General features: G+C 44.9%; 1 protein-coding gene across 1 annotated transcript in view; it reads right to left on the bottom strand.

Moving 5' to 3' along the window:
• Positions 1–18,119: 18,119 nt before the first annotated feature.
• The window catches only part of LOC137526011 (transmembrane protease serine 9-like), an 83,609-nt gene continuing 79,140 nt past the window's right edge, over positions 18,120–22,588 (bottom strand). Inside the window, exons 9-10 of the mRNA XM_068247221.1 lie at positions 21,375–21,544; positions 18,120–18,338 (exon numbers count right to left, since the gene is read on the bottom strand). Coding sequence (XP_068103322.1) covers positions 18,120–18,338; positions 21,375–21,544 — 389 coding nt within the window. The remainder of the gene's footprint in view (positions 18,339–21,374; positions 21,545–22,588) is intronic.

Raw genomic sequence — 22,588 nt, 5'->3', positions numbered from 1 at the left:
CCAAACAGTCTCCCAGGAATACCTCAAAGAAATGATACTATCATTCAGAACATCACTAGTGGCAGAATTTACAGCTATTAACACTACTGTACAGAGGGAGATGGCGGAATTGGGCCAGAGAGTGGACATGGCAGAGAACAAGATTGCAGACATAGTAAAGCAGCACAATTTAATGGTGGACACATCAGAGCAAAATACCAAAGATATAGCATGGCTTAAATCAAAAGCATCAGACATGGAGGATCGCTCCAGGAGAAATAATTTGAAACTAAGGGGCATACCAGAAACAGTCACTTCTGGAGAGCTAAGAGACTTTGTAACCTCACTCACTAAAGCGACGCTGCCTGCTGCAACATCAATAGAACTCACCATTGATAGAGTGCACCGTCTGCAAAAACCTGCTCACCTTCCAGATCACATTCCTAGAGACGTTATCGTCCGCTTCCTTTTTTATCAAATAAAGGAAAACCTTCTATTGGCAATAAGGAAAAATGGCACATTACCAGATCCCTTTGCTAAGATCTTACTATATTCAGATCTATCCCAAGCGACCCTACAGTCCAGAAAAGCCCTGCAACCTCTGGCCAAGGCATTAAGGAATGCACAAATTGTTTATAAATGGGGCTTCCCAACCAAGCTACTCTTCTCAATACACAACAAGCAATACGCAGTAGCATCATTAGACTCAGGAGTCAAGCTCCTTAAAGAGAATCTGTATTGTTAAAATCGCTCAAAAGTAAACATACCAGTGCGTTAGGGGGCATCTCCTATCCCCCTCTGTCACAATTTCGCCGCTCCTCGTCGCATTAAAAGTAGTTAAAAACAGTTTTTAAAAGTTTGTTTGTAAACAAACAAAATGGCCACCAAAACAGGAAGTAGGTTGATGTACAGTATGTCCACACATAGAAAATACATCCATACACAAGCAGGCTGTATACAGCCTTCCTTTTGAATCTCAAGAGATCATTTGTGTGTTTCTTTCCCCCTGCATCTCTCATGCACTGAAGTTTCAGGCTGCTCTTTTCTTCCTGCAAACAGCTTTGCCCTTGTTTGTAATTCCTCAGTATGTGAAAGCCCAGCCAGCTCAGAGGATGATTTATCCAGCTTGTAAAAGATAAGAGAGTAGAGAGAAGCTGCCCTAATCTGAATAATACACAGGCAGTGTGCATAGAGGGGCCTGGAAGGGGGAGTTCATAGCAGAACCACAACACTGAAGAACTTGGCAGCCTTCCAGACACAGGCTGACAAGTCTGACAAGGGAAAGATACATTGATTTATTACAGAGATGGTGATAGTAGAACGTGCTGCAGTAAGCCAGAACACATTAGAATAGCTTTTGGAACTTGTAGGATGATAAAAAAACAGGATGCAATTTTTGTTACGGCGTCTCTTTAAAGAGTAACTGTTAGCCCCCAAATTGAAATTTAAAACACTATTGCAATGTTTTATTTATTATATAAGTGAGCCAAAAAGCCAATGTACAAGTTAAAAATCAATCTAATTTTGTTACTATGTAACCTTTTCCCCCAGCTCCGGACGCAAGCCGCATATCAGATACTGTAGCATGCAGAGCATGCCTATGTCTGGCCGACCCCCCTCTCCCCCCCAGGACCAGGTGCCAATATATTCTCCCCACCGCAGCTGACCGCTCTGACACGGAGAGAGCGGCAGCACTTCCAGAGCAGCACCGCAGAGCAGCCGCCGCCGAGTCACATGTGAGAGAATCACATGTGAGAGAGATGCACGGCGCTGGCTGCTCGGCGGCGGCTGCTCTGGAAGTGCTGCCGCTCTCTCTCCGTGTCAGAGCGGTCAGCTGCGGTGGGGAGAATATATTGGCACCTGGTCCTGGGGGGGAGAGGGGGGTCGGCCAGACATAGGCATGCTCTGCATGCTACAGTATCTGATATGCGGCTTGCGTCAGGAGCTGGGGAAAAAGGTTACATAGTAACAAAATTAGATTGATTTTTAACTTGTACATTGGCTTTTTGGCTCACTTATATAATAAATAAAACATTGCAATAGTGTTTTAAATTTCAATTTGGGGGCTAACAGTTACTCTTTAAACAATTGAAAATCCAAATGCAAGAGGACTCCACTTCTAACACCAAGACCTAAGATGATCAGTGTAAGTTTCCCAACAACCTACAAGGATAGAGATAGCACAAGTTTAGAGGCAGCCGGACCAGGCCAAGTGTGTTTAAGATTGACAAGTGCATAAGCACGGAGCAATTGTTGGAATTGCTTTTCCCCACGTTACAGTGTAGAAGTTGAACTTGTTTCTACATTATTTAGTGTGAACCTATGTGTGAACTCTTGTTATATATGTTTTTTCTTTTGAGGTACCTTATCTACCAGTCTCCTCAGCTTCTGACATGTGTCAAACTTATGCTCCACCTGTTTAATCGGCTATACATACCACTAGATATGAACATCTACACCATACAAGCATACAAATGGCTTATGACTATAACTTAAAATTCCACTCAATTAACACCCGGGGCCTGAACTCTGCTTTTAAAAGAAGAATGCTATGGAAGGACGCCCAGGAACAAAAGGTTCATGTTCTCATGGCACAAGAAACACATCTGCTATCGAAAGACGTTAAACTATGCTCTTCTAGCAATTACCCGACTGTATATCACAGTGTTTTTTCTAAAAAGAAAAGAGGGGTACTCTTGGCGTTCCATAAGGACCTCAAGGTTAACCCTTTGTCAATAACTTTAGATGATGAAGGCAGATATGTAATTTATGTAGGTCAAATCAACGACCAATTATACACTATTGTTGCACTATATGCCCTCAACTCTTCACAAAAGCACTTCCTTCAGAAACTTCTCCGCAAAATTGATAAAATAAAACAGGGTCATCTTCTGATAGGAGGCGACTTTAATGCATGCCTAACAAAGGCTGACACCTCAACTAAACATACAGGCCATACCATACTGTTAGGAAAAGTAGCCAAATGGAATGATCTACCCTATCCATGGAGAATCCTCCATACAACCGAAAAAGATTTCTCCTACTACTCCTCGGTGCACCGCACATACTCACGCATAGATTATTTCCTAGTTGACAGAAATCTCCTACAATCAGTCACTGATACCTCCATTGGAAGTATTGTATGGTCAGACCACGCTCCGGTACAACTCACTATCAGAAATCCAGCCTATACCCAAAAACCTAAAATATGGAGAATGAACCACTCCATCCTGGCCAACCCAAGCCTTATCCCAACTTTTAAAAGCCACTTAGAAGAATATTTCTCCATTAATAATACCCCTGATGTTAACAAAACCACTGTATGGTCAGCCCATAAAGCGGTTATGAGAGGATTATACCTACAACAGAGTGCTAAATTAAATAGGGAAAGGAAACAAACCTACACAAATCTATTAGCTAAAATACAAGAACTAAAAAAGCCCACAAAGCAACTTTAGACCCCACCGTAAATAAACAATTACATTCCCTCAGGCAGGATTTAAGAAATTTTCTCTTATATAAGTACGAGGCTGATATGAAAAAAACAAATGCCACAAGGTATTCTAGTAATAACAAAGCAGGAAAATACTTAGCTAATCTCATCAGACATAGGACATCCAAATCAATGATTCACTCAATAATTCACCCAAACACAAAATATAAACTTATGCATCCCAAACAAATAGCTAATGCATTTGCAGATTACTATACTCAACTATATAATCTGCAAGAGGACTCTACCACTACACAACCCTCTCCTAATGTAATCAACGACTTTCTATCCTCAATTGATTTACCTATGATCAAACCAGACCAACTTGCAGATATAAATATCCCATTCTCCCAACCCGAAGTGCTTAAAACCATTAAATCCCTAAAGAAAAACAAAGCCCCAGGCCCTGACGGCTTCCTCAATGAATACTATATGACGTTCTCCCACACATTAACCCCGTTCTTAACAGACCTATTCAATACCTTTATGGCTGGAACACAAATACCCAAAGAATATTTACAAGCCACAATTACAGTTATCCCTAAACCTGGAAAGGACACACAACACACCAACAATTATAGACCTATCTCCCTGTTAAACTCGGACACAAAAATATATGCCAAACTAATCGCCAACAGATTAATGCATATAACACCGGAACTTCTTCTATCGGACCAAGTGGGGTTCACGAAAGGAAGACAGGCACCGGATGGTACAAGGCGCATGCTAAATATATTAAGACATTTGGAGCTCTGTCGGATGCCTTCTCTGCTCCTCACCTTGGATGCGGAGAAGGCATTCGACAGAGTACACTGGGGTTTCTTGCAAGCTACCCTTTCCAAATTTGGATTTAAGGGACCAATATTACATGCCATCATGTCACTGTACACTAAGCCGTCAGCTAAAGTCAATGCAGCTGGTTTCCTATCTGATGCCTTTCACATAACAAATGGCACCCGACAAGGGTGCCCGCTGTCTCCCATCATATTTTTCCTCTTGATGGAAACGCTAGCTCAAAAGATAAGATCAACACCTGAAATAAAGGGAATAAACATAGGAGGGAACTCCCATACTATCAGTCTCTTTGCAGATGACGTCGCCCTAGTGCTTTCAGATCCTTTAGAATCACTACACCATCTGATTAAAGTGATAACCTCTTTTTCAGAAGCTTCATATTATAAGCTTAATCAAACTAAATCATATATACTAGGACTAAATATACCTCTAGACCTTAAAATTTCTATTACTCAAAAATTCAATTTTCCTTGGGCAGACACAGGAGTGCAGTACTTGGGGGTACATTTGACAGCAAAGGCATCAGATATTTTTAAGTATAATTTTATCCCTCTCTTAGAAAGTCTCAAAACGGAATCGCAATCCCTCAACAAATTCTCACTTACATGGTCAGGAAGACTGGCTTCCTTTAAAATGTTCTTGCTACCGAAAATCCTCTATCTATTTCATACGTTACCAATCCCTATTAAAGCCTCTTACTTTCAAGAATTACGGAAAGTCATTAATACCCTTATATGGGCAGGGAAAAAAATCCAGAATAACGCATAACATAATGACATGGCCCAAAAAAAAGGGAGGTATAGGGTTCCCAAGCATGGAAACATATTACCATGCATGCAATTTAGACTTTGCCAAAGCTTGGTGGTCTCAAACAATGGTTAATTTGCATATATTCAGCAGTGGTGCCTGGGAGACATCTCGAGCTCACTCCAGCCTGAATTATCGCAAATTCTTTCTGTTTTAGGAAAGCAAACTTTTGTTTTTCCCAAAGATAAAAAATGGGTATTCTTAGAACAAGATGTTCTCAAAACAAACACAAGAGATCTCCTATCCAGCATGCTATTAGGACATAAACCGCCCAAACATTCCTTCCCGTCTATTACCACTACACTTTTGACATGGGAAGTGTTTTTAAACCCCCCCCCCCCCCCCTCACAAAGGCATTCTTATCCTTCCTAGAATCCCAATGACAGCAATACAAGTAATGATCCCAGATATAAATGTAATACCTATGATAACAATGGGACTTAGACACCTCAACGATATGTATGTTGGCAACACTATCAAAACATTCACGGAATTAATAAAAGAATTTGGAATCTCTGAAAACACGTTATTTACATATCAAAGAATTGCCAGTTTTCTAAGAACTAAGAAGATAACCATCCCTGAAATTCACAGCCAAACACTCACAATGCTTAATGCGCTCAAACCAATCCAGGGTGCAATATCAAGCTGTTATAATGAACTTCTAACATACAGGCAGGGCCGGCCCGCTCATGAGGCGGGGTGAAACTTTTGCCTCAGGCGGCAAATTTCTAGGGGCGGCATCCGCCCATCGGTGGGTGCGGGGAGCCGGCCTCCCAGCTGGAGGAGTAGCGGACAGGACGGGGGTATTGGGCCTAGCGGCGGGGAGGGGGGTCGAACCCCCCCTCCCTCGCCTGGGTCCCCCGTCCTCCGCTCCCCTCCAGCCTTAAATAGATAAGAAGCGCAACTCGTAAGAGGCAGTGGGCGGGGAGGACTCACCTCTTCCTCGTTCGATCCAGCGTGCGCTCCACTGATGTCACTTCCTGCAACGCCGCCCACTGTATTGTAAGTGGACGGTGCTGCAGGAAGGGACGTCAGTGGAGCGCATGCTGGATCGAGCGAGGAAGAGGTGAGTCCTCCCCGTCCACTGCCTCTTACGAGTTGCGCTTCTTATCTATTTAAGGCTGGAGGGGAGCGGAGGACGGGGGACCCAGGCGAGGGAGGGGGGGTCTGACCCCCCTCCCCGCCGCTAGGCCCAATACCCCCGCCCTGCCCGCTACCCCTCCAGCTCGGTGGCGGTGGTCCCCCCCCACGGGGGGGGGGGGGGGGGGGGGCGGGCGGTGGCGGCAGCAATCATTTTTTCCTCAGGCGGCAAAAAGTCTAGGGCCGGCCCTGCATACAGGGAGTCACCCATAGAAAAATACACCAAGATATGGTCATATGATCTAAAGACCGATATTTCAATTGACCAAATAATCTTAGCACAAAAAAAAATATCTCAATTATCTAAATGCATCTCCCACTGGGAACAGCATATAAAAATACTAACCAGATGGTACATCACTCCTAGAAAGCTGGCAACCTTTTCTACTAACTCTTCACCAACATGCTGGAAGTGCTCAGGTTCCATAGGTACTATGATACATATGCTATGGGAGTGTCCAATTGTTGCAGAACTCTGGAAGGCAGCAGAAGGTCACATACAAGACCAGGGCCGGGCCGAGGCATAGGCTGGAGAGGCTCCAGCCTCAGGGCGCAGTGTAGGAGGGGGAGCACAATTCATTCAGCTGTCATTCCTAATTGTGTTTGAAGCAGAAAGAAATAAGAAAAGGGGAAACATAGCAGTGACTGCAAGCCAGATAACTAGATTTTAAGGTGTTGGGGAGGTTGTGGGCCCTGTGGCGCCTCTTAGTCGCCTCTTAGTCTAATAGCAATCAGTGTGTGACGGCTGGGGTGGCAGGAATGGAGGGGCGCACTTTGGTGTCTCAGCCTTGGGTGCTGGAGGACCTTGTCCCGCCTCTGTACAAGACTACTTAGAACCAAACTTTCAGCTATCGCCACAAATGGCTCTCCTAGGTATTGGTCTAGATACAATAAACATAAAAAATCGTATACATATATGTCATATAATTCTAGCAGCACAAGGTATGATAACTAGTAGTTGGAAGTCCACAGAGAAACTAGACTTTGACTCTCTAATAGCAATATACAAGAAAAACATCACAATGGAAAATTACCTTAGACCCGGATGTCCTCTCTCCCAACAATAAGACATAAATAAACAGCAGAATTTTGAACAATAATACATAGTGGTATAATCTGTTACATCTTAGCTAATACATCTTATAAACCCAGCAAGTTTGTGGAACAGTAATACAAAAGCGACACCAAGCTCTGTAAACTTTGGAAAAGGCCAATACCATAAAACAAGACCCAGGATGGGCTTACCTAAACCAAAAGAATACAAAAGAATTTGATTGATAGGTCTAGACACCACTGCGTCAATCAAACACCACAGTCAGACCTGAGCCTACTTATCAGTCAGCCAAATATTGGTTAGAAATTGATTAGATAGGAGGCCATAGAATCTGACAAAAGCCAATCCAGGGCAACAAGAGTACGAAAAAATAAAACCTGTGTTCGCGAGTTCGGATTTCAATGTTTACCTGTACAAATGTATGATGTTCTGAGTACAATGTCTGTAGAAATTTCTCATATAACATGTTACAGTTCCTATGTTATCTGCTTACCATATCTTTCAATAAAAATTAGAATTGAAAAAAAAAAAAATACCAGCCTGTTAGTTCAAATGTCCAGCAAATTCGATCAACACTACACTCTACGTTATGATAAAACTATCTTCCATTATAACATACAGCAAGTTCTGCTGAAGACCTTCTGTAATGCTGGTCCCTACAGGGTGATAATATTTCCCATCATGCAATGAGTTTCTTTGAGGGATTCATATTTCCTCAACAAAGGTGGACTTTCCCAGCTGGGCGGTATGGACGAGCTCAGCTCGTCCATCACCGCCGGAGGCTGCCGCTCAGGCCCTGCTGGGCCGATTTGCACCAAATAAAGAGCAGCACACGCAGCCGGCACTTTGCCAGCCGCGTGTGCTGCCCGATCGCCGCCGCTCTGCGGCGATCCGCCGCGAGCAGCGGCGAAAGAGGGTCCCCCCAGCCACCTGAGCCCAGCGTAGCCGGAACGAAAAGTTCCGGCCAGCGCTAAGGGCTGGATCGGAGGCGTCTGACATCAGGACGTCGGCTGACGTCCATGACGTCACTCCGCTCGTCGCTATGGCGATGGTGTAAGCAAAACAAGGAAGGCCGCTCATTGCGGCCTTCCTTGTTTATTCTGGGCGCCGGAGGCGATCGGAAGAACGCCTCCGGAGCGCCCTCTAGTGGGCTTTCATGCAGCCAACTTTCAGTTGGCTGCATGAAATAGTTTTTTTTTAATTTAAAAAAAACCCTCCCGCAGCCTCCCTGGCGATCTTATCAGAACGCCAGGGTGGTTAAACATGTTGTCTGGACACAGAATAACATATCTTAGTTTTTCCTCCATGTATTATGGAACAAGCAAATCTCTGCATCTCTCTACTTTGAATATATGGAAACTGGAGAAGCTACGAGATCTCTCCTGATCAGAGTGTAATTTATATGCAGCAATAAAAAGCACACAGTGACATCACTGCACACAGTCTGCTGGGCAAACACTGATCAGGGCAACACAACTCACGACCAGAATATCTGAGCTCCATCTCTGGAAATTGTAAAGAAAAGTATCACCTACCCATGGATGCTGAGAAAATCGCTTTTATTTTTGTCACGACTTTTGGGACAATTCTTGGCATGTTCAGCACTTCATTCATCATGTTTGTGATTTTTGTAGACAGTTTTAAAAAACAGAACCTGAGCTCTGCAGATAAACTGATGTTTTCCTTGAGCTTCTCCAACTTGTGCTTCTGCATTTTTCGGTTCAACTCATACATTCTTTATAATGTAACGTCACAGGAAGTGCTGTCCAATGTTATGAAAGCATTGTATTTATATGGAATGACCTCTTCTGTATGGCTGACCACCTGTCTCTGCCTCTTCCACTTCATTAAAATTGTGCAGTTCAGATCCAGGATCCTCTCCTGGCTGAAGATGAAGATTGATGTTTTGGTCCCATGGCTGATCATGCTGGTGGAGTTGGTGACTCTTGGGATTAGCCTGATAAGAGGCATAGCGAGTACTAGTCAGCATTTTTTAAGGTCCATCAGTATATCTTCATCAAATATTACAGGAATTTCCCCACGTCCTAAGCATTGGTCCTATACACTGGTTGAATTTATGGAACGCTCTGCCCTTGTTTCATTTGGGTTGGTGATCCTTATTACTGCCTGGACCTCAGTGTCCCTTACTCTGCACATTTGTAAAATGGAAAGAACCATCGGTTCCTCTAGCACTGCCAATGATAGGGCTACAAGAGTTGTACAAACCATGGTTCGTCTCCTGGTCTGCTATATTTTTTATTTTTCAGCATTAGCACTTGAAGATTTTTACAATGTTCGGTCATATTTTTTACATTATTTCCTGTGGTTAGTTGTTGTATTCTCCTTCAGCCCTGTTCAGTTCATAATTCTGATTCTCGGCAATCCCACATATAAGAGGAGGCTTTGCTCCATGTGTTTGCTTAGTATGCTGTGTGAAAAGTGAGGTCAGCACCAGTGGCGTAGCTAAGGAGCTGTGGGCCCCGGTGCAAGTTTTACATAGGGCCCCCCCAACCACTCTATACATAACAATTGATATGGTGCACCAAAACCTACTAGGACAACCACAGTGTCAGAGGTGCAAGAAGGGGATAGGGAACAGTGTGTTAGTGATTACTACTATTCAAAGCATCTATAGAAGTGAATATTACCAGCACAGGACCAACAGAGAGCTAAACTGTGATGGAGGGTGGAGTCTTTGGGGCCCCTCTGGCCCAAGGGCCCCGATGCGGTCGCTACCTCTGCACCCCCTATTGCTACGCCCCTGGTCAGCACCACACGTTGTGGATAAGATCGATTTTACATATTTTGTGCAGAAAACTGTAGAGTGATACCAAACCCTGGGCAGCTGGGAGTAATAAGCACACCATGTACAATGAATCAGGAAAAAAGGGCGCAAGAGCCTAAAGGGCACCACAATGCCGCCTATGATAAAAGCCGCGATTAGCTGCAGAAAAGGGAATTTTGTGTAGATGGCTGCGGCGCCAAAATATACCCTTTGTGCCGCTAATCGCATCTTTTACTTTGCTACTAAAATGTTTCAGCACCCAATAAGTGGCAATCATTCAACATTTTTGCATCTGCAGGCCCCCAATAAAATTGCGGGCGCCGGGGGTTTTTGGAAATGCAAATTGCGGCATTGCATAGCGGGCGCGTAGAAAAGAAACTTTCTGATCCAACCACAAAAGTAGGCTTTAAACATATGCACATAGGTATCAAATATAGATCTGAAATATATTACATGTGGAGAGCATGTTTTAGGTACTCACTAGAGTTGGGCCGAACGGTTCGCCTGCGAACGGTTCCATGCAAACTTCCGTGGTTCGCGTCCCGCAGGCGAACCTTTGCGGAAGTTCGGTTCGCCCCATAATGCACCATGGAGGGTCAACTTTGACCCTCTACATCACAGTCAGCAGGCCCAGTGTAGCCAATTAGGCTACACTAGCCCCTGGAGCCACTCCCCCCTACTAAAAGGCAGGCAGCGGCGGCCATTACGGTCACTCGTGTGCCTGCATTAGTGAGAGTAGGGCGAGCTGCTACACACTCTCTCTCATAGGGAAAGATTAGTTAGGCTTAGCTTGTCCCTGACTGCATACCTGTTCTGGGAACCCACCACTGCATACCTGTTCTGTGAACCCACCACTGCATACCTGTTCTGTGAACCCACCACTGCATACCTGTTCTGTGAACCCACCACTGCATACCTGTACTGTGAACCCACCACTGCATACCTGTTCTGTGAACCCACCACTGCATACCTGTTCTGTGAACCCACCACTGCATACCTGTTCTGTGAACCCACCACTGCATACCTGTTCTGTTCTGTGAACCCACCACTGCATACCTGTTCTGTGAACCCACCACTGCATACCTGTACTGTGAACCCACCACTGCATACCTGTTCTGTGAACCCACCACTGCATACCTGTACTGTGAACCCACCACTGCATACCTGTACTGTGAACCCACCACTGCATACCTGTTCTGTGAACCCACCACTGCATACCTGTTCTGTGAACCCACCACTGCATACCTGTTCTGTGAACCCACCACTGCATACCTGTTCTGTGAACCCACCACTGCATACCTGTTCTGTGAACCCACCACTGCATACCTGTTCTGTGAACCCACCACTGCATACCTGTACTGTGAACTCACCACTGCATACCTGTTCAGTGAACCAACCACTGCATACCTGTTCAGTGAACCCACCACTGCATACCTGTTCTGTGAACCCACCACTGCATACCTGTTCTGTGAACCCACCACTGCATACCTGTTCTGTGAACCCACCACTGCATACCTGTTCTGTGAACCCACCACTGCATACCTGTTCTGTGAACCCACCACTGCATACCTGTTCTGTTCAGTGAACCCGGCACTGCATACCTGTTCTGTTCAGTGAACCCGCCACTGCATACCTGTTTTGTTCAGTGAACCCGCCACTGCATACCTGTTCTGTTCAGTGAACCCGCCACTGTATACCTGTTCTGTTCAGTGAACCCGCCACTGCATACCTGTTCTGTTCAGTGAACCCGCCACTGCATACCTGTTCTGTTCAGTGAACCCGGCACTGCATACCTGTTCTGTTCAGTGAACCCTGCACTGCATACCTGTTCTGTTCAGTGAACCCGCCACTGCATACCTGTTCTGTTTAGTGAACCCGCCACTGCATACCTGTTCTGTTCAGTGAACCCGGCACTGCATACCTGTTCTGTTCAGTGAACCTGCCACTGCATACCTGTTCTGTTCAGTGAACAGTTTGGTGTGTCAGTGTGAAGCAGTACCTTAATTACACTACCTGATTAATGTATACACATGCAAGATGTTTTAAAGCACTGTAGGCCTGTCATTTAGCATTCAATATGATTTCTGCCCTTAAAACGCTGCTTTGCGTCAAATCCAGATTTTTCCCGGGGACTTTTGGCGTGTATCCCACTCCGCCATGCCCCCCTCCAGGTGTTAGACCCCTTGAAACATCTTTTCCATCACTTTTGTGGCCAGCATAATTTTTTTTTTCTTCAAAGTTCGCATCCCCATTGAAGTCTATTGCGGTTCGCAAACTTTATTTACGGTTCGGCCCAACTCTAGTACTCACTGTAATGATCTGAAGGCGATTTCCACAGTCAGCACACACCAAGTGCGCTGAAGCAGATGGAAATCCCCACAATCACAGAAACCCAGTATGTATTTGTAGAGGAGAATTCCAACCAGCAGGTGGAGCTGTGGAGTACAGAGGAACAAGTCCTCTGCACATCCACAGATGCCAGATTGAAATTGCACGAAAAAGCAACACTGGGAAATAAACAAAGTAGCAACCCAATAGAGAGTAAGAACAGAGACAGACTGTATGAATGTCCACCAATCTAGTCGCCACCCGGCGACGATAGACATATCACAACTGAACAGACCAGAGTAAGAAAGCCAACTGCAAGAGAGGCGATTGCTGTCAGAAACATAAGATTGAACAAAGATAAAGCATGAAATGAGAAATGAAAGACACAGCAAACAACCACAATCCGAAAGCCAAGGAAAATAACAAATGAACTAACTAAACGCGGTCACCGCACGTTATGCGCAACAGCGACAAGCGCGTTAATAGCATGGTCACTGCACGTTAAGCGCAACAGTAACAAAAGCGTACCAACCCTAACTAACAAATGAACACGGAAAACAAAGACACACAGATAGCGAGAACGCTTGCTAATCGGTTGCCTAACACCAGACAACAGCACGCGTTTACTCTAGACAAAACAAACTAAACGATTCACTATCAGCCACCACTGGAGACAGTGTAATCGCAAGGACAGGACAAGACAGAACTAGACAGTACTAATAATACACAAATCTGACAGCACTAGTAGGAGTGCAAAGTGCGCTCCCCAATAATTAGCTACACTAGAATATTCCGCAATAAGATACAAAGAGGCTGAGGCTCTAAAGTCAGTCTTCACCAAACAGAACCTATGATGAGCAAGGAATTCTGGGAGGAAGTGACATTTATACTGAAAACCAAAGGAAGCAGACAAGCAGATTGCAAGATAAGTGAATGCAAATCAGTCAGCCTTTCAAACTGACAAAAAGGCCTCTTTTCCCTGGACTGAACTATGCAACCTGCATAGGAAACCAACAAACTGTCCAGGGAATCAAGGCCAGCAGAGCGGATTCTGACACTCACGTGGTACACATGTTTTGTATTGCAATCATCTTTCTTATTGTATTTTTTGGGGGAGTCTTTTGTATTTTATCTTGTGTATTTTATCAGTCATTAACATCATGTTGTTACATTTGTTTACTATGGATTTGTCCTCCTGTAGAAATTTTCTGAGCTGCTCTTAACATGTAATATGTTTCAGATCTATATGTGCAAACGTTAAAGGAAACATCCAAGCTGTACAAAAAAAAAACAACAACTCCACTTACCTTGGGCTTCCTCCAGCCCCTGGCAGTTGTTCTGTGCCCTCGCCGCAGCTGCTCTCACTCCCGGTGAAAAGGAGTTCTGCCAAATGCATTTCCAATCGACAATGCAACCAATATTCTGAAATTGGTCGCTTGAATCGGTCAGACATTCTACAAGATTTAGAGCCGACTTGCTTGATCCGGTGCATGGTTGTAATGGTGAGCGATTTTGGGACGATTAACAAATGTGATGAAAACCCTGATGCTGCTCTCCTAGAGTTCAATGTGCCCTTTCCCCACTGGTGCGCAGAGCACTATACATTACCTGTACCAGTGAGGTGACGGATACATTACATGGCCAATTCCGGACTGATTTCAGGATGAAATTGATCTGGAATCGGCCTGCCGTGTATGGGCAGCTGACAGATCTCTCTCTAATCAGATTGATTTAGAGAGAGATTTGCCTCTTGATTGAATCTGCCCATCATTACTAAATATATAGTTACCTTTACTGTATAATGATGGAATGCAAATTGTGAAATTGTGTGGACATAGCCTTATAACAGTTCCCAGGTGGGAGATCATTGCTGATGTCTTTCCTCTTTGGCATTGTGTTAATACACTCCTGAATGCTCCCGACCAACCAAGTGCTGAAACATCTGCTTTTATTGAGGCGCTCAGAAATCCACCAGGCGGATCAACTCAGCTGAGCAACGGCCCTCTAACCCTAACCCCACGCATAGCAACAGAATGTGTCATCAGCTGTACAGCTGACTCTGTATCTATATAGCCTCGGTCCAGTGGCATCGCCCAAGGGATCATGTCCCGATTACCATTGGGCGACATCAATCAAGCATGCATACCGGTCTTAAGATGCTCACACTATAATAATGATGATAATAATATTAATAGTAACGACATGGAAGGACCTCGGACAATAGCATATCTGCAGGTATAAGTAACCAGTTGGTTCTTGGATGTGATTCTCACATCCTAATTTGCCCTCCTAAAGATTCCAGGATGTGAGAGCCACGTCTTGCACTTAATGCCGCCGGGGCACAATCCCATCCGTAAACCTGCACGCCTCCGTTGTTCCTGCTTGTGCACGTGTGTGCACTGGTTTAAGAGTAAATGATTGCTCAATAGCAGCATTTATTAATTAAAAGTAAAAAAAAAAGTTTGAAGTAACAGTGTCAACTGTGGTGACAAGCTCTTATGTTGCTGTACAAGGCGACCTAAGAACATGTCATGGCGAAATGTCGGCTGTACAGTACAAAGAGGTGCTGTTAACAATGCAAATGGAATGGATTGGAGGAGGAAGAAGATATGCAGCGTGTTGATCTCAGAGAGGTGAGTTACTTCTGCAGAAAGGTGGAGGAAGAGAGAGGGCTACCTATACGGATAGAATATTGTGCAAAAGTCCATTTATTTCAGTAATTCAACTTAAAAGCATTGATGGGCAGATATTTTCCATGATCACTGATTATCCGTGATTCACAAGCAGTTTTTCACTATTCGGTTTCAGTATTCGACGTCGTGAATGATTTTAGATCACAGAAATCGGCCATGGGATTTCCGTGATTACAAATATTCGGAATGCAATCACGGTCGTGACCACGGGGATCACAGTAAAAATCTGTGACTATCTCCCGCGGACTTCAGCAGTTAATAGCAAAGCCCCTTACATGGTAGGAACACCAAATTTGCAGGATATGTTAAGAAGAACAGTGGGAACAAGAAGAAACAAAAAGACCTTCTAGTTTTTGAGAAAATTGATTTTAAATTTTCAAAGGAAAATAGTATACATTTAAATGCGGTAATGACAGTTCTTAGGGAAACAATTCCTACCGACTTTAGCAGTTAATAGCAAAGGCCCCTTACATCCTAGCAACACCAAATTTGCAGGATATGTTAAAAAGATAGTGGGAAACATATATATTTTTTATAATAATAATTTCTGATCCCCATTGGTCTGTTAATAGACCAATGGGGAGCCTCGGAGCCAAAATTCAAAGATTTTCTTTGGCTCTAGCTATACTAAGTATAGCTAGAGTTGTGCACGCGCTGGGACCGGCGGTGTGGAGGCAGTTGCGTGGATCATCGAAGATCTTCAATCAAGTTTGCAACTTAGAGGATATTGGCGTGGGAACATTTTCTTAAAGGTACAGGAAAGTATTTCTGAAGATCGCAAGATAGTACAAAAAAGTACCTGCGGGATACTCACCTTAATAGGGGGAAGCCTTTGAATCCTAATGAGGCTTCCCCTGTCCTCCTGTGTCCCACGGCGGTCTCGCTGCAGCCCACAGAACGCACAGCTGACAATTTTTCAGGCTGTGCAATATTTACACGCCCTGATGAAGCTTCATGTGATGCGAAACTGGTCGGTGGGAGGAGCCTGACCCCACACCACGCTGTACTAGCGTCCCCCGCCACCTTATGCTGACACAGCCAGCCGGCAGGAGTAAGCACTGATCGCAAGGTCTGACAGGGTGATGGCAGCCGAGTGCAAACAACCCATAAACAGGGAGATACTGCATGCAGTGGCACTGGGGTGAAATATTGGGAAGCACTAGGAGAAAATCGAGCTCCCATAGAAGGAATACATCTGATATGCGACTGCCTTTTAACAGTGACAGCTACAGACTATCTGATGAAAAGAGCGCTCTGGCATCCAATTGGGAGAAGCTATACCCTGTGGACTAACGCAAGTATGATGATTTATGATTAACGCTGGAGGAAAGATGTCTGGGCAGCATTGTCTCTACGTGGCTTGCTAAGTCTACTAACCTGCTTTTCTGTGCTTAAGCCGGCTAATACAATTTTGCTGCAGCATTGTGCTTCACATCCTGAAAGGACTTATCCCCATAAGGGGGAGGCAGCTGCTGTGTGCTTGGTGGTGCGCTGTTGGATGACAGTTAGGTGGTCTGGGCTTGAGTGCATGGAGCACAGAAGTCTGAGGACAGACTCCATGCACGCAAGCCTAGTATCTATTGAGGGGTAATGTGAGCAGGCTCTGGTGGTTTTTAATGTAAAAACTTTCTGCGCAGAAAAAAGTTTTTTAATTAACACAATATTGTGCATTGGTTCCTTAAAGGAGCCTTCTTGTGACTTGATCAATGTTTGTGCAATAAAGTTATCATTGTTTGAACCAAGATAAAATGGAGCTTGAGGCCATCTAATATTTGCTGTGCTACTGTGCAATATTTACCTTTTCTGGCTCCAGTAGGGGCGCTGTTGCGGCTCTCCGCTCGGGAATAGGTGGAAATAGCTGATCTCTGTCAAGCCCGCTCTACTACGCAGGCACAGGAGACTTGCATCTGCGCAGTAGAGCGGACCGACAGCGATCGACTATTTTCCCCCATCTCCGAGCAGAGAGCCGATACTGCCGAAACTGCGCCACCTACTGGAGCCAGGGAAGGTAAATATTTACATCCCCACTGTTCGGAGGGGCACAGTGAGACCACAGTGGGACACAAGAGGACGGGGGAAGCCTAGATAGGATCCGGAGGCTCTCCCACCTGAGGTGAGCACCCCCCAAGGGAACTTTTTTTTTGTTATAGAGTTTCTTTGAGCTTAATTACTGAAATAAATGGACATTTGTGCAATATTCTAACTTTTTCGAGTTTTACCTCTTCAGGGAGGAGGGGTAGTCACTGGCTACCTATAACTTTTAAATAGGGGTGTAGGGAGCTCAGTGGCTACCTATACTGTGGTGGTGGGGGGCTCCCTGGCTACCTATACAGAGGAGTGGGGTGGGGGGCTCACTGACTACCTGTACTGTGGGAGGGTAAGGAGTTCTCTGGCTGCCTATACAAATGGAGGGGGGCTTGCTGGTTACCTATGCAGAGGGGAGGGGGGCTCTCTGGCTATCTATACTGAAAGAGGGGTGAGCTCTCTGGCTACCTAAATGGGTGGGGCTATATATGGGGGGGCTATCTGGCTACCTATATGGGGGGGAGCTCTCTGGCTACCTTTATGCCGGATGGCATATGCATCTTGGTACCTAAAACTGTGGCTACCTATCCTGGGGGTTGCATCTACCACAGCACAGCAGTGTACTTGAGTCTACAGTGGGGAGGGGGTGGGGGGGCTACGTAGCCTAGGAACTGCCTTGCCAAGCTGCCATGGAGACAGCAAGCTTCCCGCCTCTGACAAAGTATCTTGTCTACAGGCTGCAGCAGTGCCCCAGTGGGAGGAGACAACCCGGGAGGAAAGGGACACATATCTTGGCAGCAGAAAGGGGGGTGCTTGAGCCTGGTTCTATCTTTTCTCCATTTTGCATTGTCTGTCCAGTTGAAAACATTTACCCACCCCCTCCTCAGACAAGAAATTAAGGAAATCCCCTCAGACTGGAAAACAAAGATCAATAAAACAAAATGTAGTTATTATTTCCACAAATTTGGGTTTTAATGATATCTGGGACAAATGTCTTCACAGGCCATGGTTGCATTATCATGAAACTAACAGCAAAAATAGTTTTGAGAGCAGAACCAAACCAAGGCTGGGCAGAAGAGCTGACACTCTGTTTTTGTCAATCCAGGCTTTGTGGAGAGGCACGTAGGTGTAGACGCCTGGCCGGTACGCCAGAGCGCAGCCACTTCCCCAGCTGACGATACCAGCCTGATACCAGGTCCCGTTTACATTACACACCAGAGGTCCTCCAGAGTCCCCCTGCAAAAACAGAAGCCAATGTGATGTAGGATTTTATGTATGAAAAGATATTACACTACTAAGAGAAGACAAATAACATTTATATTGCACTTTTCTCCTGGCGGACTCAAAGTGCTTAAAGGACCACTGTCGAGGAAATCTTAAAATGTAAAATATATGTAAACATATACAATTAAGAAGTACGTTTCTTACAGAGTAAAATGAGCCATAAATTACTTTTCTCTTATGTTGCTATCACTTACAGTAAGTAGTAGAAATCTGACAGAACCAACAGGTTTTGGACTAGCCCATCTCCTTATGGGGGGTTCACAGGGATTTCTTTATCTTCAAAATGCACTTAGAGTATGACAGTTGCACAGTCCAACAGCCAAAAAAGTGTACGGTGAACGGTGAGCAGGGAGCAGGGAGGCTGGCTAGCATCTTTGTATAAATGTTTTTCAGGGAGTGTCTTTATAAAGAATAAAAGCCTTGTTGAGAATGTCCTATGAAGAGATGGACTAGCCTAAAACTGTTAATGTCAGATTTCTACTACCTGCTGTAGGTGACAGCAACATAGGAGAAAAGTAAATTATGGCTCATTTTACTCAGGAAGAAACATACCTCTTATTTGTATGTATTTTAAATTTTTAAGATTTTCGCAACAGTTCCTCTTTAAGCTGCAGCCACAAGGGTGAACTGAGTAGGCAGTGGCAGTGTTAGGGAGACTAGCCCAAGGCCTCCTTACTGAATAGGTGCTGGCTTACTGAACAGGAAGAACAAATAACACTGAAATCAAACTGAAGAGGATGCAAATAAAACAATGAGATAATAAAAAGACCTGTTATTGCTACTGGCAACAAATCTTAATGGGGATCAGTAATGAAATTAATATTTCCCTCAGGTGTTTTTAGGGCTCTTTCAACTAGGAAACACAGTCAGATTTGTGCTGCGATCACATATCTTCCTATTTTGCAGTACTGCGATTAAGTGGTAGGATTACTATTGCAGTACGGAGAAAATCGCGTTGCAAAAAGAAATGGAAACAGTCACTGCTGTTTCCATCCGTTTAACTGTGTCCTGTATTTTGCGATCCGTTAGCGATCGGAATCAGATTGCAAATGACAACGTAGTGGAAAACAGTCCTAAGTGGTTGGCTGCAGTACACCTCACTACTGCTATGTCTACACTCTACTGTTAATTCTACACTAACTTCACAGCCGCTAAACCTGCTAATGGAAGGAATCACACTAATGTCCAAAGAAAATGTCTGCTGTTTTCTTTGGATGATTTTTCCATTTCAATTTGCATTTTCCACGCACGTCAGCAGATAGTCAGTTGACTGTTGGCAATGGGATTCACATGAGTTGTGTGGTAAAGTAGTGCAAGCAACAAGTTTTTTTTCGGCCAGCACTAAATGTAACCCAGCAGACGCAACACTGGGCCCCCCTGTGAAACTTTGGATGCCCACCCTCTCCCTCTCTGGTAGCCAGCCATATGTCCCCCAGTATAGGTAGCCAGGCATAGGTGCACCCAGTATAGGTAGCCAGGCATAGGTGCCCCCAGTATAGGTAGCCACATATAGGTGCCCTAGTATAGGTTAGCCAGCTATAGGTGCTCCAGTATAAGTTAGCCAGCTATAGGTGCCCCTAGCATTGGTTAGTCAGGTCTATAGGTGCCCCAATATAGGTAGCCTAGAGGGGGAGCAGCGGGCACACAGTGGCAGCAACTCCCACCCCCTCACCTCGTGCCTCAGGCACTCCCGGCTCCCGCCTCCAGAAATACTAGCAGTGGCAGCGGGCGAGGAACACACCTCTTTCTGGTTCCAGGTGGCAAGAGAAGCTCTGCATGCCGCCGTCTTGTACATCTCCAACGCCACTGACAGGAAGTGAAGTCAGCGGAATTGCAGACATAGAAGACGGTGACACGCAGAGCTCAGTCGCTGCCTGGAACGCAGAAAAGGTGAGTTCCCCACCCATTGCCACTGCTTACATTTCTGGAGGGGAGAGCCAGCAGCACTGAAGGGGAGGCCCGAGGGGAGGGAGAGGGGAGTTGGGCCCCCCTCGCTGCTGTGTACCCACTACCCCCCTTCCTGAGATGCACCCCCTCCCTCCCTTAATATGGCACTGGACAGGCCCCTTACGAGTTTTCGCCCACATGGGATCCCCTGCGCCTGCATCCCATGCAGTTGTGATTGTTACGCCCCTGAGCCCATTGATTGACATGGCCTGTCAAATCTTGTGCAATTCTGCATGTGGGCATGTGATTCCATCAAGTGTCTGGCATAGACTACCTTTTCTGCTCATCCATCTAACACAAACCTCACTTACCGGTGTCTTCTGTATGCTTGCTGATCATCATACCCTCACCTGGCTCTTCCCATTCGTAATATTGATGTGCCGCCGGTTGCTGAGTCACAACAAATGTATTGCTAACTGGTGCCAAATCTAACCAACCCAATGCACAACAGTGAACTAACATTGCAGGCTATGATACAGGCAAGGACGCCGCTTGCCGACTGCGCCAAATGTAATTGCTTTGTTTGCTGTTTTCCCAATTTATAAATAGAATCCTTAGTAATCATATTTTATTGCCTTTTATCAGTCACCAATAGTGATGAGATAAAGTGGCAATAACCTTTTAGCATTAATTTTCACAAAAATAATGTTAAATTCGATTTTGCGAGTGAAAATGCCATCAGAAATAGCTTTTGTTGTTTTTTTGTGATAAAAAAAATATAGGGGTTATCTTTTGTGTTTTTGCTGTAATATCTTTCACATAACAATATAGTTTTTCTGTATTTTGCGCTTTTCACGGTAAAATAAAGATTTTTTGGGGGGGGGGGGCGAAAACGTGAAAATACAAATCATTTTCGCAAAATTTTTCTCGAAATTGGAAAAAGTATTTTTGATGTGAAAATGTTTTTGGCAAACATTTACAAGCAGCACTGGCCACCAGTATGAACTGCTGTGTTAAACCTGTTCTAATGATCACCCACCACCCTAAACAAAGGTGAGAAAGGCAGGACATTATCTGTGACATCATATTGTGGAGACCCACCTGGCAGGAGTCTTTCTGTCCAGTCTTGTACCCCGCACAGATCTGGTCCTGGGCGATGATGGATACATTGTTGCTGGTTCCTGAGCCATAATGGTACCATAGATCACATGTGCTTCTGTCAATGATTGGGGTCATCACTTGCTGGAGGGTCATTGGGTACGGTAAGTCCACTGTGGAGCGATTAGAGAAAGCTCACTTTATTACTTTTTTTGGGGCACTTCCACTTACAACTCATGTTGGCACCATGGAGGGGTTGAAGTGACCCTGACGTGGTACTGTCCTAATCCTACACAACACACACAAAGGGGTAAGAGGCGCCCAAGAGTTAAAAACAAATAGGTGGCTTACCTCGATAACAAAAAATTCATATACATAAATATATTTAATTTTCAATAAACACAGGCAACATGTTTTGTGGGTCTCTGCCCACTTTCTCAGGCCAAATAAAGTGCCAACAGGTTTCAAAAGCCAGGTGAGGGCTTAGTCTGGTTACCACATGGCTGATACCACATGTCCGGACCTTACTGCTGCTTTTCAGTAGTGCACCCATCACTACCCTCTCTGGGTAACTGAGCGGAGTCAGGGTTGTGCATCTCAACCTGCTTCCAGTGGTTGGTTGCTTCCTATGCAACCTCCCCATTCGAATATTCATGTTGCCTACTTTTGCCTATATCCTTTGTGACATACTGCACCATTTGGGCTTCCGTTTTTCTTTGTGTTTTCTTCTTAGGGTACTTTGCTCATCCTTCCACACAGTACATAGCACACATCTTTGTTCATTTTTTTTCTTTTTCTCACTCTAAAGCCACATACACACGCAAAACAAAAGACTTTTACTATAAACAACTTTACAAACAACTACAATTAAAAAAGTTGGAAAGATATGTCTTGGCGTGCAAACAACTATTATACACACAGAACAACTTGAAGGACAACTTGACGAACAACTACAAATGTACATATTGTTACTAGTGTTGGGCGAACAGTGTTCGCCACTGTTCGGGTTCTGCAGAACATCACCCTGTTCGGGTGATGTTCGAGTTCGGCCGAACACCTGACGGTGCTCGGCCAAACCGTTCGGCCATATGGCCGAACTAAGAGCGCATGGCCGAACGTTCCCCGAACGTTCGGCTAGCGCTGTGATTGGCCGAACGGGTCACGTGGTTCGGACCCGAACGCGCTCTGATTGGCCGAACTGTCACGTGGTTCGGGTA

The sequence above is a fragment of the Hyperolius riggenbachi genome, chromosome 7 (assembly GCF_040937935.1).
Source record: "Hyperolius riggenbachi isolate aHypRig1 chromosome 7, aHypRig1.pri, whole genome shotgun sequence".
Classification (NCBI taxonomy): domain Eukaryota; kingdom Metazoa; phylum Chordata; class Amphibia; order Anura; family Hyperoliidae; genus Hyperolius; species Hyperolius riggenbachi.
Note: the sequence above shows the minus strand (reverse complement) of the source record. Positions and strands in the feature narration are given on the sequence as shown.